At 37.8% G+C, this 16285-nt stretch overlaps 1 protein-coding gene across 2 annotated transcripts in view; it reads left to right on the top strand.

The window, feature by feature from the left end:
• The window catches only part of LOC149083282 (neuroligin-3-like), a 335669-nt gene that overhangs the window by 42728 nt on the left and 276656 nt on the right, over positions 1 to 16285 (top strand). For both annotated transcript variants that reach the window (XM_089236507.1, XM_089236506.1), the window contains exon 2: positions 5639 to 5788. In XM_089236507.1, the coding sequence (XP_089092633.1) occupies positions 5639 to 5788 (150 nt within the window). The remainder of the gene's footprint in view (positions 1 to 5638; positions 5789 to 16285) is intronic.

Below are 16285 nucleotides of genomic sequence, written 5' to 3'. Positions count from 1 at the left end.
GCTGGTATAGAAATTTATAAAATTGCATCAAATTCATGCAATTCGAAGTAAAATTCTGGTTAATTATTAATCAACTTTGCTAAGCAAGATTTTATCGATTGAAAGATAACACGGTAAAATAAAGGCAAACTGTATGTTTCATCCTCAAAGCCATTGTAACTAATTAAAATGCCCATTAAACTTAATTAAATTCCTGTTGTGATGCAAGGTTTAAATTGAAAATATGCTATCACAAATTTCATCCGTATTTGAAGAAATATTCACTATGTTTTTATGGAAGTGAGCCCCACACATCGAGGTTAATATTCCGTCAAACACACAACCTTAAAAAAAAAATCCAACAGCTAAAGAGAGAATTTTTCCCTGTCCAGCGACGCGATGCCCCATGAGTGCTGACGTCATTTTCGATTGAGGGGGCCTTATTACTTTCGAAGGTCACGATTCAGGGCCCTTTCAAGCATGGGGCCCTGTGTTGTGGTATCTGCCAAACGCCCTTGAGGGCCACTCTGGTCAATTTAATTGAATATTAAATGCTGTATGTATGTTTAATAAATAGCCATGGTTGTTTGCAGTGCATTTATGGTACAAAAAATAAAATCAAAACATCATGGGCCCTGTCTGCTTCTACTCCACCACCTTGTGTGAGCCATGACGTCAATTCATGACCTCTTGGAACAGCCATTAGCCAGCTATGCATATACAACGCAGTTCAATGCCTGGCCGAGACATTATGTAAAGCGTGTGGGAGAGAAACAAAAACTTTGTTTTCCTCTGCTTTTCTAGCACGGGCTGCGTTCATCTGAAACAAACTCATTCCCATCTAACACCATCTGGCCAAAGCAAAGTTAATGCAGGGCAACACCAGTCTGTCAGATCACTTATTTGCGTGAAATAGGCTGGAAGGGGCTAATAATAATTAATACTGTAAGTTGGGAAATTTTACAAATTACGATTTTTTTGAAGTTTTTAATGCCCAAAATACCCAAGTTTTACAGATTATAGCCTCTGAAATTCACTAATAAACTTGAAACTATGTTGAAATAGGCATTTATGGCACGAAAATTTCGAAAAGGCATTTTTACCAAAAAAGTTTGAAAATAGGCAGAAATGGGTATTTTGCCTGAACTTCCGGGCTCTAATGATTGGTATTGCTTTAGTAACACCAGCAAATATGTTCCGCATCCCTGTTTGCACCAAAAGATTGGCATAATTTTCTCAGAATGGATCAATATACCTACTGAAAGCTTTTTTCAATTCCTTTCGGAAATTGCTTCACTAACTGTTTATTTTTTTAGCAACACTGTCTCTGTTCGCTAGAGGATCTATTTCCACACCAATCTCTCATAATTATCATCTTTCTTAATTTTGTTATGGTAATCTTTAGTTTTCACCTGCCACAAGCATTTCTCATTCCTATACATTTCAATGAATTCTTCCAAACATTCGCACTGCCCATTTTGAAGATCACTCGTCATTATAAACCTCGAGTCGTGAAAACTAAAAAACTGAACTCAACTAAACTCTGGTGGAGTGTCGAAATCGGTGTTTCCCAAAGTAGGACTATCCAGGCTATGAATGGACACAAGGGGGTGATGGGGGGACGAGAGGAAAACATCAGTTTTCGAAAACTCAGACAATTTTACCAAGGAAGCCTTTGTAAATATGGGCCTTGGACAAAAAAAGAAGAAAAAAACTAATATTGCACACAGAAATTCATACTTTTTTCATCAGAGCTAAAGTGTTTTTTTTCTCCCTTTGAATTTGTGCTGTACATTCCTCAATATAGGCAATAAAAGAGAAATTTTGGTATTACAATCGACGCCCGATATAACAACAACTTCGTCCCGTCGAGAATGGACGTTATATTTGGAGCAAGCTCGTAGCGAGGGGGAGATTTGGGGGTGTGGTCGGGCCTGATTGGGACGATCGTTATATAAGTAAAACATAAAAACATTTGGGACTTACCCTACCAGTCTTTGTCGCTATAACGTGAAGTTGTCATAACGAGCGTCGACTGCATCTTCGAAAAAAATCATAGTTTCTCCTCTGAATATACAGGTAGTGGATACATGCTCCTTCAGCATCGTATGATAGCATTTTCTTCTCGTGATAGCGTCGATTAAAAAAAAAAAAAATTTTTTTTACTTGAAAATTTTTATGGTAACTTACGTAGTGTTTTTCCTTGAACGAAAACTGCATTTTCAACCGACCTCTTACGATTAATTCAACTCAATTAGAAATTGACTTTATTAAGCGTAGTATGTATATTAATAGTATTACTCAATGATATAATCATATTATCAATTGTATATCTCTCTCAAAGAATTTTTTGATTGCTTTCTTACGTTTAACTAGCGTAATTTCATCTGAATTTTTTTCTTTCAATGTTTGAGCTGAAATTCGTTGCACTCTGACGAGATGTTTTAAAAAAACAAATTCAATGAGATTCATTAAGAATTACATGTAAAAGAAAATAATAAATTGCAGTGATTTTTGTCCTGTTGATGCTTGCTGGTTTTCGGTCAAGAAAGGAATGGGAATCCTGCGTTACAATTGCAAACATTAACTGACTCGTATAAACACCTGCTTGATTTCTAGGAATCTTGACTTCTAAAGGAAGTACATATGAAAGAATACTAAATAATCTGCCCCTAAAATCTCCAAGAACACTGGTTAAAAACCTGTTCTCTAAATAAACAATTAATAGTCATAGCAGATTATTTGAATACAGAGTTTGTGTGTTTCCGTGCATAATTTCGGGCAAATTTATTGAAAAGAGTGATTTTAGAAACAAAATTGCGAATTCTAACAATGGTCAAAATATTTCTAAAATTTTATTTCGATTTTGTTATTTGATATGAAATTGTAAGAAAATATCGTGAAAATTACGCTATTAGAAAAATTTCTTCTAATTAAATAGAATCCCTCTCCAAAAAAAGTTATTCAGTTATTATTACTCTATTACATTATCGGTGAAAAAAAAAGTGGGAAGAAAGTAGGGCGAATATAAGAAAGCGGGAAAAAATAACTGCACAGTTATACATGATGGCCCTTACACATGCTCAGTTATACCTGCGCAGGTATAACTGTACAGTTGTACCGAATCGAAAAACCATTCCCTTCAGGTTGCCTGTGCAGGTCAACTGACGGCCCCTACACACGCTCAGTTGGCCTGTACAGGCATAACTGAGCGTGTGTAGGGCCCGTAAGCAACACCAATAATCCTGCCCCCGCCCCACAAGCGTTTTTATGAAGTAATCACAAATTTGCACTGTTGGAATAACGAAATTGGGTGGAGAGGCTCCAGCCTGGGGACACAGGACAATTCTTAATTATTCTTTTGTTTAATTTAAATGCTTTTTGAAAGTTACAACTCAGATTTTTTCTGGAAGAAATTCCTTGCGCTAATTTTCTGCCCCTTCCAAAGGTCAATTCGGGGGGGGGGGGGTGTTTAAATTCCCCCCCCCCCCACTCTTGAGCAGAAATTGATTTTTTTTTTTGCAAGTTATTTTTGAGTTAAAAAACACTTTTGGGAGCTAACAAATAATAAGGTAAATTGAAAAGTTTTTGAGAGATCAACTTTACAAAATGTCTGGTCTTGTGAACGCTAAAATTAGAGGTGAGAGATTGACAAGATATCTTGTTACTTCCGCTTAAAGGGTTGAATATATGGCCTGTATTTCATTAATTTTTCATAATTTATTTATTAATACTATATTAATTGTATTCAAAATTTATTGATTACAGTCATAGGCATGTGCAGGATTTTCTCTATGGAGGGTTTCAGATTTTTTTTCTTCTGAAAGGGGGGGGGGGATTTCTCTTCAAAATAACACTCTAATCTTGGTTCAGGGGTGGGCTAGAATCCCGAACCCCCCCCCCCCCCCTTGCGTATGCCAATGACTGCAGTTTATAAAATGCATGCTTTTCTGTAGTGATAAAAATTTCTTACACATGTCAAATTCAGTACAGAAATGTGATGTGTTTCAACCTTGTTCTACTTCCGGGATCCTGGGAAATGAGTTCAGATTCCAGGGAAATTACCGGTTGAATTTTAGGGGGCGGGATCGTGGAAAAACTGGATCCCAGGAGAGAAAACTTAGTGGAGACTTCAGATACACCTTTCCCTGCAATATAAGAAAATAAGAAAATTACGATATACATGGGATGAGAGAGAGGGAGACAGTTAATTCTATTCTGTCGCTTTGATCGTCCCCTTACAAAACGAATTTATGGCTATGGCACCTGATAGTATGTGCCATAAGAGTGATATTTTTTTTTCTTGTCAGTTTCTAAACCCTTAATTTTAGGTTTTCATTTTTTTCCTTTATTTATAAATGAATTTTTTCTTGATGATTATTTTAAAATTTTTGCTTGCCTATTTTACTTAAATCATAAAATTTTATAGGTTTAAAAAATTACTATCCTTTGAAGCCTTACATTTTAATTTCTTAAACAAGTGAACAAATTTTCTTAACAAATGTATTCAATTCGAAGGAGCTTATCAGAGCGATTGCCAGAAATTCTTTCGGAGGAGGTTTGAAGTGACAGAACAATATATTTTTCTTTGCCTTTTTCTAATATGTTGTGGGTGAAACCGGACCTCCCAGTTCCCCTCTCGCCACGGCCTTGCAGCTGCTGTCCGTGATTGTCTTTTGCCTACGGCTATCCATGCACACAAAAGCATACACCCAAACCCCATTTGGTGACCAGTATCTTTCTTGCACAGCACTCACCCCTAGGTCGGCGTCATGGAATATTTGAACTTAGTAATTGTATTGCAATGCCTTTTACACAGTAAAAAGAGTGCCTCTGATCAGTATGGGATTAGTGACTGTTGCTCATATATCCTGCCTATTTTCTTGGAAATATTTGGTGACGGCATAGCAAAAAACACCTACATTGCTGCTGTTGGTGAAACTATGTTCCTTTATTTTGTTTGGACTTTCCCTGCCCAGTAGCATGCATTATTTGTAACATGAAACATTCTCGCACAGAGCTGAAAGAAAAATTTGAAATTTTTTTTCCTCAAAGAAATTTCATATCGGCATTTATCAAGAAACGTGTCGCACCTCGTGTAAGTTCACTTTTATATAAACAAGTTATCAGATCTTTATTAGTTTTTAGTCATAAAAAAAGGAGACTTCTAACACTCTTTTTACTGTATAATCAAATTTGCCGAATGTGAAATATGCAATACCAGTGGTAACCAGATTGTATATCACATTGCCCTGGGGTAGATGCAGATGTCATTTTGCTTAAGTTGGAGTCAATCTTATAGGATACTAAAATAGTGCTTTGAAAAAAAAAATTAAAAATTTTTTGAAAAATAAAAATACAATTTTTGAGTTTCCCCATAATTCAACAGTTATGTTATTTTAGGGGTACCCTCTTCCTTGTCCCATTTTTCCTAAATTTTTGAGTGGGAGATCTGCATATATTAATATAATATATCATTATATCGTGATGTAAAGCTGACAATGTATCACGATGTAAAATTTTCAATATCTCTTAATTGACATGGAAATTACCAAATTAATTTTTAAAAAAATTTTAAATGAAATTTATGGGTTAAATTATTTTTCCACCACACAACAATTTATTTATAGCATGACATTGTTGATATTTTTTCTTGCAGCCTCCAAAGCCTTCAAAATTCCATGGGGAGATCAGTGCTCTTGATTTCAAGCCATCTTGTCCACAAAATGTGAAGCACACTGGTTATAATAAAGGAATAAATAATACAGATGAAAATTGCCTTTATTTGAATATATATGCTCCTGAAATGGTAATTTTGCTTTATTATTTATTGTAAAATGATATACACTCATTGCCATAAAAATTTGCTTACCTAGAAGAAGTCGTCAAAATGAAACGAAATTTTACACATGTAAGTACTACGTTGATATAAGTAAGTGATTAGAAAATCCAAGAAAAAGGATCATTTATTGCAGAAAAAAATACAGATGAACAGAAGTTTTAGTACTCTGTTGGACCCCCCCCCCCCCAGCGCGAATGCACGATGCGATACGAGCGGGCATTGAGGCATACAAGTTCTGTATGATGTCCTGAGACATCTCGTTCCACAGTTGCTGTAAATGCGCCTCTAGTTCGACCAACCTCGTAGGGTGTCCAACTTGCCGTCCCAAATGATCCCAGATATGTTCGATTGGTGACAAATCTGGGGATAGAGCAGGCCAGGGAAGGGTGGTAATGTGGCGGAGGCAGTCTTGTGACATCCTTGCTGTGTGTGGCCTAGCATTGTCTTGTTGAAAAATGGTTCCTGGGAGCCCTGCCATGAGCAGCAACACATGTGGCTGAAGGATGTTATGGACGTACCGCTGGGCTGTCATTGTGCCATGGATCAATATTAGGGGTGACCGTGTATCGTAAGCAATGACACCCCATACCATGACACCAGCTGTGGGAGCGGTGTGTCGCTGTAAAGCGAAGGCAGGATTGAAGCGTTCACCATGGGGCCTCCACACACGAACACGATTGTCATCACTGCTCAAGTTGAATCTCGATTCGTCGCTGGAGACGACCTGGTTCCATTCCATTGCAGTCCAATCCCGTCGTGCTCGACACCACTCCAAACGGAGGCGTTGGTGGGTGGGTGTCATTGGTTTGGCAGCACACGTAATGGGCGCCGCAATACCAGATGTCCTTCAGCCAGGCGCCTTGCGATGGTTCGGGAAGACACAGGGGCTCGTAGTGAAGCTGCTGCCTGTGTCTGGATAGCGGCCAATGAGGCAGTTGGCTCTACGCGTGCGTTTCGGATGATGTGACGGTCTTCTCGACGACTGGTCTGTCGAGGCCGTCCTGAACCTGGTCGCCGTGTAAATGACGTCTCTTCTGTCCACTGGTCCCAACACCTCCTCACAGTAAAATCAGAACGGCCTAGTTGACGAGCTACTCGCCGAGCTGACCACCCAGCTTCCATCATCCCAATGATTCTTCCCCTATCGAACTCTGACAACTGCTCATTTGGTCTTCGACGGCGGCATAACGGCATGTCTACCTCAGCATTTCCTTTGCAAACGATTAAATACACTCCAGCAAGCTCTGCTTACCTGTTTTATACTCCAAGGAGAACGAAGTTTAACGCCCTCTAGTGGTATTACGCAATGTGCAATCACGCTGCATTTCTAATCATTTGCATATCTGCCCGACATGTACCTTCACGCCAACTTTCGTTTCGATCCCACAATTATTTCTTGGTGCGCAAATTTTTATGGCAATGAGTGTATATGTTACGGTAAAAGCCCGAAGAGCCCAAAATACGCTTCAAAACGTATACATTTCGGGCTTTTACCAAGCAGTTCGGTAAAAGCTGACATTTTGTACTTTTCATGAAAATTAGTAAAAACGTGAATTTTCTAATTTTCATAAATTTTAAAGCTTGCTATTTATTGATCATTAAGATCATAATTAATTAACTAATTAGTCACTAAAATTCGTGAAAATTAGGAAAAATGTGAATTTTAAAATTTTCAAAAATTTGAAAGCTTGTCATTTATTAATCATAACAATCTTAATGTTAATTAAAATCATAATTAACTAATTAATCATTTAAATTCGTGAAAATTAGTAAAATTGTGAATTTTCTAATTTTGATAAATTTGAAACCTCATCATTTATTAATCATTACGATCCCGATGCTGATTAAAATCATAGTTAATTAACTAATTACTCATTCAGGTTCATGAATTTTTCTAATTTCCCGCACGCCATTGAGTGCTCATGTCCAGGATATTTTAATGATAATTGGCAGTAAACTGTAATTACAGCTCATGTCCGACTTTTTTCACCTCGGCAACAATATTATACAGTTGTGATATTGATCGTAATAACTAATTTACGAAGTCTAAAAGTGGTTGATTATGATTGTCTTGGCAAATTCATTGAATTTAATTTATAGTAATTTTGCCAGTTAATGTTTTTCGAAAAATAGCCACAAAAATCTTATTCCTATTAATTATCTTAAAAGTTGGTTCAAAGAATTATTCTCTAAATCATTATCATTGCTTAAGCAGCGTGGGTTCCAAGCACAGTGGGTAGGAGTTGTTCCATTTTATTTTCTGCAATTTTTGGAACTGATAGAAATCCTGTGTGATCAAAAAAAGCCTGTCAACAGTTTCAATATCAAAACCACTTGTCTGAACTATCCTGTATGAATACCTTTTTTACTCCTTTTTTACAAAAAAAGGAATCGGACAGTGTCATCTACTCCACGGGAAGTTTTGATGCTCTTTGCTTTCTTCTAGATATTTTGAAAGGCCTCATATGAGTCATTATCTTATTAGCATTGCCCCCCCCCCTCCCTGCGGCAGCTCGAGCTTATCCGCGGCCTGGGACCGTCGTGAGACACTTTAGTTTTATCCGAGGATCATGTTACTTTTTTCGCTATTCATACGAAGGATTTTTTCACAGCTGGCTGATACGAAGATATATGTATTTAGGAAAGAAAGAAAATTCATCTGCCCTTGCAGGAATTCGAACCCACGTCTTTTCAGTTTCCGGGTGAACGCCCTGGACCAGTAGACTACAAAGCCAATGACTATCTCAATCTTTCCTTGGAGCTCGTGTGCACTGAATGGGACCGTACATGGATGGTCGGACCTAACTCAGGCCAAAGCTCGCAATTGCTGACCCTGCCACCATATGGCGACTTATCGGAGGATGATGTCATTCTCCACTATCCAAACGAAGGTTTTTAACAGCTGGCTGATACTAAGATAAATCCAGGAAAGAAAATTCAACTGGTCTTACTGGGTATTGAACCCACTTCCTCTCACTTGCCTGGTGAGCACAATAGACTACAAAGTCACCCAATCCTCTTTCCTTGCAGCTCGTGTGCACTGAACGTGACCGTACATGGACAGCCAGACCTAACGTGGACTACTGTCAAAACTTTTGTAGCAGAAAGACATCATTTTTGAATGAATTTCCATCTGGTGGCAGTGTCAGAAATTGTTAGCTTTAACCTGAGTTAGGTCAGGCTGTTCATGTACGGCCCCATTCAGCACACACAAGCTCTAAGCAAAGAGGATTCTTTGGCTTTGTGGTCTAGTACGCTCACCCGGCAAGTGAGAGGACGTGCGTCCCCGCAAGGGAACTTGAATTTTCTTTCCTGGATTTATCTTCCTGCGGCCAAAACCCTCGCAGTAATAGCGGCGAGAGACATCATCTTCGGATATTATCAAAGCCTTTGCAAGTAGGAAAATAAACGTTCAGCTAGGTGATGGTTTTTAAATCTCTTTCCCTCTTAGAATGTGCCAGTCTTAAATGGATGGACTTGAATTCTGTTTGGGACATTTTTGCAGCGGAACTGGGAGGCATGAGTAGGGTGATCATTTGTCCTGTATTTCCCGGGAAATGTTCCGGATTTTTCAATGAAGCCAACTTTAATATTTAGTCTTCATTGAAATCAATGATTGAAATTACTGTATTTTAAATCCATAAATTATGATAATAACGACTATAAATAAGAAAATTTATCTCACATATTTGTCATCATTTTATCATAACTTTTTAGCATTCAGTAAAAGAGTTTGCAAAGATGTCACAGCTTTTATTTGGAAACCACTCAATGATATAACAAGGTTTTCGATTTCATCGATAACTGCTTCCATTATGATAGCTTGTCTACAGACTTCTTTCGTTCTCAACTTCACATTCGCGTGAATCAAATTTTTCCATAACGAACAATATAAAAAATAAAAACTGATCACAGGTGGAATTCCCTCTATGAATACTCTTGAAAATCCTCTCTCCTTCATCAAGGGGTTTTTTCCAAGCTTTTCCATAAATTTTGTAACTATGTAAGATTTTTTGTTGGCGGGCCACAGCAAAAAGCTTCGAAGGTCACATGTGGCCAGTGGGCCATGTGTTGAACGCTCCTTGGCTAAAGCCTCCGAAGAACACATGAAAGAAAAAATGAACAGTATAAGCAGACAGCATAAGCGAGCGAAAACATTTGTAGTGCGTTCTTATCTGTATAGATGGCGCACCCTCCTCACGCTCCTGGTGATTGTAAAAAAAAAGAAAAAAAAGTCAGTTGGAATTGTACTACCGATTTGTATACACGTGTCATCCTTCTCGTTATGTTTCTTTCGTATATTAAATCGTTAAGTTTTCATTACGTTTTATGTCGTCACTACAAGCATCGGATCACATTCTAAAAGTGACTGTTGGGGCACAGGAACCATTGTTGTCCTATGATGTTTTGCCCATTTCGGGTATTTGCCCAACTCTGACAAACTTTTAAAGTAGCCTATGGTTCGATCCCGGCCCTGTTTGGTATATGTGAAAAATTTGGCGACGATCGGCTTCCGGCACAACTCACTAGGTAGTAAATTGCTCATGGCGACACACCTGAGTTGTGCTCGGTTTAAAAAGTATAAGTGAGCACACACAAATATCTGTCTCAATATTTAAAAGGATCTGTCTCAATATTAGAAAGGATTTGCTTTACTCTCTACCAACCACACTCTAGAAGTTTCACACCACACAAAGAAGATTAAGATGTTTTCAAGGAAGTATGCATGCGGTACTTCAGAGATATTTGAGGAGGAGCTGATACAGATTACGATCAAAACCATCTACAGCAGCATGCCACAGGACTGATGGAAGTAATAAAAATTAACTGCAAGACTATTTTAGATTGTAAAAACAACCCACTCACACCCTAAGGGTATCAAATGGTGGACGGATGAGCGCAAAATCACAAAAAAAGCAAGTACGGGCCATCGAGAGAAAACTAAACTGTATGAAGAGGACTGGACAGTATATCCGTGACACTATGGCCTCATTTCGATGGGCTCGAGCAGTTTTCAAACGAGCAGTAATGCAAACCAAATCCAGCTCCTGGAATAGGCTCTGCACACAAGCTACTGCGGCATATGTATGCCCTATAAGGCAGTATTTCGGCCCAGGTGAACGCAGATGCAACTTCCAGTGCAGTCCAGCTTCACACCAAAAGATATAGCAGAACAACATCCAGCAAGCCTTTTCCCATCAATACCGATCCAAAACGACCATCTGGACAGCCCTCTTGCATAGCCACTATTTGAGGAACATGAGGTCTTACGAATAATACCAGGTTATTCAGAAAAGATGGGAGAAACTTTAAGAGGTTCACAAAGATTTATAGGCAAAGAAAAAAAAATTTGCTCTCAATTCTTTAAAGATTAAAAACTCCGTTCTTAAAGATAAAACGCACTTTAAAGATTTTGGTCACAATTTGGCAGCCTATGATTTAAGTACTTTGTCCCATTATGCTGACTTCCAATTTGGGAAAGGTGCTTGGAAAACTTCTTATACAAAGATTCTCCTACTATGTTGAGCGGGACGTCCTCCTTCATCCTCTTCAATTTGGTTTTCGTATGGGTCGCTCAACGAATGATGACCTTCATCATCTAATGGAACAGATTGAGGATAGGGGGGAAGGAACATTTACTCAGAGCCGTTATCTCCCTCGACATTAAGAGAGCTTTCAATTGTGTGCGTCATGAGGTAATAGCTAATAACTTTCAAAATATCTCTATTCCTCTTCAGCTAAGAAAAATTTTGTAGGACATTTTCTCGGTACGCACCATAATTCTTAACACAAGTACAGCACCAGCATCCAAAACGTAGGTTTAAGGTTGCCCCCAGGGCTCATGTAGTGGACCCGCTTTTTGGAATACTGTATTAGAGTCATTACTTCGACTCCAATGGGGCCCTGAGGGTCACGGCACAAGCCTTTGCCGATGACTACCTTCTCTTGGTGTCTGCTAAGGAACCCACTGAATTCACAGCCGCGTTGGCAGAGGATCTCCGAATGGTTACAACAAAATGATCTGCAAGTGGAGCAATCCAAATCATCATTTCTCTGGCAAAACAAGAGGAAAGAGAGTCCCATTATAAAAATTAACGGGGAACGAAATAAGTTTGCCAAAAAAGGTCTCAAAATTTTAGGAATATGGTTCGCAAACAAGCTAATTTTTTTAGAATGCGCACATTACTTTCTTAAAAAACGCCCAATACGCTGGATCATTTCGGACGATTATTGGGTGCAGAGTGGGGATACCATCGTAATCTTAAGAACACCCCCTACACCCCACAGAACTGTACTGTATCGATAGATTACCCTTAGGGGTCCCATTTGGTTTTCTTCTCCTCTCTGCTCGTCTCCTGGCAAATATTAAAGATGGACGTGATTCAAAGACAAGTTCTAATTTATATCACGCGAGCATATCGAACCATGGCCACCACGGTTTTACAGATTGCTACTGTCGAACCCCCCCCCCCCCTTGAGCCTGGCTAAAAAATATTTTAAAATTTATAAAAATTCACAATTTTACTAATTTTTTACGAATTTGGATCACTAATTACTTAATTATGATTTCAATCAGCATCGGGATTGAATTCATAAATTTTACCAAGCTTTAAAATTTATGAAAATCATAGAAATTTCATTTTTACTCATTTTCACGAATTTGAGTGACTAATTAGTTAATTAATTATGATCCTAATTAGCATCAGGATCGTTGTGATTAATAAATAACAAGCCTTAAAATTTATGAAAATCATAGAAATTTCATTTTTACTAATTTGAGTGACTAATTGATTAATTAAATATTATCTTAATTAGCATCAGGATCATTGTGATTAATAAGTAGCAAGCTTTAAAATTTATGAAAATTGGAAAATTCACATTTTTACTAATTTTTACGAATTTTAGTGACTAGAGTTAGTTAATTAATCATGATCTTAATTAGCATCAGGACCGTTGTGATTAATAAATGACAAGATTTCAAATTCATGAAAATTAGGAAATTCACATTTTTACTAATTTTCATCAAAGTTACAAAATTTCAGCTTTTACCGAACTGCTTGGTAAAACCTATGTTTTACCACTCTTTGGGCTTTTACCATAACATATATATTAAGAATATATCAAGATACAGGAAGTGAATAGAAAGAATTAAGTCTCGCACATAAAATTAGAGGAAGAATTTTGTATAACTAAACCTTTTGGTTTTGTTAAGGAGAATTGGGAAAAATTAAAGTTGTGATCCTATATGAACATACATAGGGCTTTGTTAAAAATGTAATTTAATAATAATAATAACGTGATCTTCACGTATTTTCAAGGGATCAGCATGATCCATCCAGGAAATTTGTTAGTGTTAAATTAGTAGACATCCATGCCCGAATCGGGATTCGAACCCAGACCTGCACAGCGAGAAGCTAGTTCCCTAACCACTCGACTGCCAGGCGGCTCTTATTTTTATGAAATATTTTGTGTTTTTTCACATGTAATGTTAAAGAAAAAGTATCATTATTATAGTATTCACAGAGATGTCGCTGATGCTCTATAACGTGTCAAGTACCTGAAATTATAGGAAAGGCCAAATTAAAATTTTATGTTCACCATTTTGTCAAGATGCCCACTTTCCAAGTCTCGAGAAAAAAAATACGGAGGAGAAAAAACTCTGTACCAACCTTGTCAGAATCTATCATGATTGTGTTAATGTGTCGTGAACTTGAAAAATATTTATACTACTTTTGAGTACAAAGAAAGTACTATACTTCTTGGTATAAAATATATTATAATAAAGCTATTACGAATAAGGTTGACAAAATATCAAGTTGCATCCCTGAATGAACAGCTATTATAGCGACTTTTCCAATTTCTGAGGGTTTTCCTTCTGCAGGTGTGTTGGAAGTTTTGGTACGTTCATAGCCACCCACAGGGTATTTACAGTCAGACAATGTATTTATCTCATAAATTTGCTTCATTCACTCAAGATGAAGAATCGTGTAGGATTGAATCACGATTCGAATTGTAATAAAATTTTGGACGGGAAAAAACATACTGTAAAAAACCTCTTATCATAAATATCTACAGTCTTGTCATCTGCTAATGCAGTCATGAGTTTCACGTCATGAAAATCTAGGTTTGGGACCTAGAAGGCCACTAATGCACAGTGGTGGACTAGCAAATTGCTTGTCCCCAGCACGACCCGACCCACATGGGTAAAAGGCTTATATCCCGGGAGGGACAGAGCCTGGGTCGTGTCTGGTCTGTCGGAAGTGTAAATGCATGTACCTAACAGTCTGAGTGCGTATTTAGTGTTGTTTGATTTTTCAGTGCTGCCATCTATATTTCAGGAGTGAAGTGAGTGGTTTGTAATGACTGAATACTTGTACTGTTTTTAGGCCTGTTGCTCTCTGTGGCGAGACTTTAAAATGGGGAGATTGGCTCGCACTTGTGCCTCAAAGTTGGGAACTATGGAAAACCAACTTCAGCCGACCACCACAGTACTGATAATATTGAACATTTTTCAATCTGTGTCTGCAACCAATCTATCACTTTCAGTAATTTAATGATTAGAAGTTCTGCAGAGAATGTGGATGATCTGCATGTGTGGTTTGGTAGTGCAAGTGAGATCTGCATGCATTTAACATTTTTGACAGCAAGTATGTAAGTTGTTCAGGTATTTCTAATGCTGGGAAGGCCTTCAGAAAAATCACTCAGTTTGGGGGAATCTATGATACTCTTAAGGTGGCACAAAAATATGTACTAACACAAAAGATATAACATGTCTTATAGATATAGTCCAAACATAATATATTGTTATTGTAATACATGTTTTTCATGTTTATGAACAAATTCAATATTTACAAACATAGCTTGCATCTACAGCTGGCAATCATCGTGCTATCTTTACACATTGCCGTTACTAGGGGGGGGGGCAGAAATTTTATTTGGGAGCAAAAAACACTGTTATAAAATTATCAAATTTTAAATTTGTAGAAGCTGCAAAATTATGTTTGTCATGAGCAGCAAAAATCCTAGCTACGACCCTGTGAGCACATTTTACAATGAGGTTGGTCAGTAGGATTTTTTCCACCAAAGCCTAAAGTATTTATAAAACATCAACATTCATTTAAAATGAGTACAATGTTATGTTAAAAAAAATTGTTTTCATATATGTTAAACACCTACCTTCCACTCAACAGCAACTCTTGTCTTCATCTTTGGCTCAAACTCCTCGCATAGCGGGCTGTAATTTTTGTTACCCCTAAATATATATATTTTTTACATTAATTGCGTGAATCAAGCATTAATAGCATGGAAAAACACAAAAAATTTTTGTATCAAAAATATCTTCCATTGAAATTAATTTTCAATTTTGATTCTGTTCCTTCAAGTTATAACAAAAGATGGGGGAAAAATGCAATAAATCCAAATCTAAAATTTCAAGTCATTTGAACCATAATTTCAACGGAAATTAAAAATATTGCAAAAAAAGTCATGGACTTTAACAAAACATGTTCAAGCATGCATTGGAACAAGATTAGTCACCCGGAATCGCCATTTCCTGCTGTTCTATTGTCAAAGAACGAGTGTAGATGATGATAATGGTGGTCTGTCGATCTGTCTGGTATAGGGTGGTCATTTAACCATGCCGTGTCTGTAATAAATATACTTAGCCATTTAAAAGGCTAAAACCTAAATATGTTATTTTGCTATCATATAGTGGCAACGGTGCTTTTGTGAACATAACGTTTTTGTGTCTCCAGCAAGTAAGCTGTTTGTGCATTTTCACGCCAGTGCTTAGATTATGTATCTCCACATTTAAAGTAATAAATAATCAGTTATATTAATGTTAAACCAGTTCAGGAAACATTATTTATAAAAGTGTCCAATAAAAAAAGTCAGGCAAAAGGGGTTTAAGTAGTTGAACTTGGAGAAACCTGGGCTTTTTCTCTGCTTGAGTTTTTGCTGGTGGAAGTAGATTTGAATGATCTCGTACTGTCTGTTGAGATGATCCCTCCCCTCCTCTAAATATAGTAATATCCCTGATGCTGTCAATATGGGTCATCGACCGTGTTGTTGCGACAGACCCTGTGTCCTCACTACCTGTCACGTACTACTGATCTAACGATCTGAGACGCTAGCCGTATTATATGATGATGCTCTCCAAAGCTACCACCTGCTGATGGTCCAAATTCCAGTCATTTTCTGGTGAGACGTCCCTGGTCTGAATACCCTGATTGTACAGCCCAGTAATTCATCACCTGTAGCCAACCATCAACCTACAGTCATGTGAGGGCAAGGCCTTGCTGATGCTCCAAAGGCCGACATTTTCTGTCAAGGTGCCTGTTCTGAACATGCCCTGGCTATCCAGCCACTGATTCGTTGCCCGTAACCAGCCATCTACAGACAGTCATGTGCGGGTGAGGTGCCCCAATCTGAACATGCCCTTGCTACTCCGTCCAGTGATCCATC

Source organism: Pholcus phalangioides, unplaced genomic scaffold, assembly GCF_987345545.1.
Source record: "Pholcus phalangioides strain wild (caught in Gottingen) unplaced genomic scaffold, Ppha-v1.0 ptg000009l_1, whole genome shotgun sequence".
Classification (NCBI taxonomy): Eukaryota; Metazoa; Arthropoda; class Arachnida; order Araneae; family Pholcidae; genus Pholcus; species Pholcus phalangioides.
Note: the sequence above shows the minus strand (reverse complement) of the source record. Positions and strands in the feature narration are given on the sequence as shown.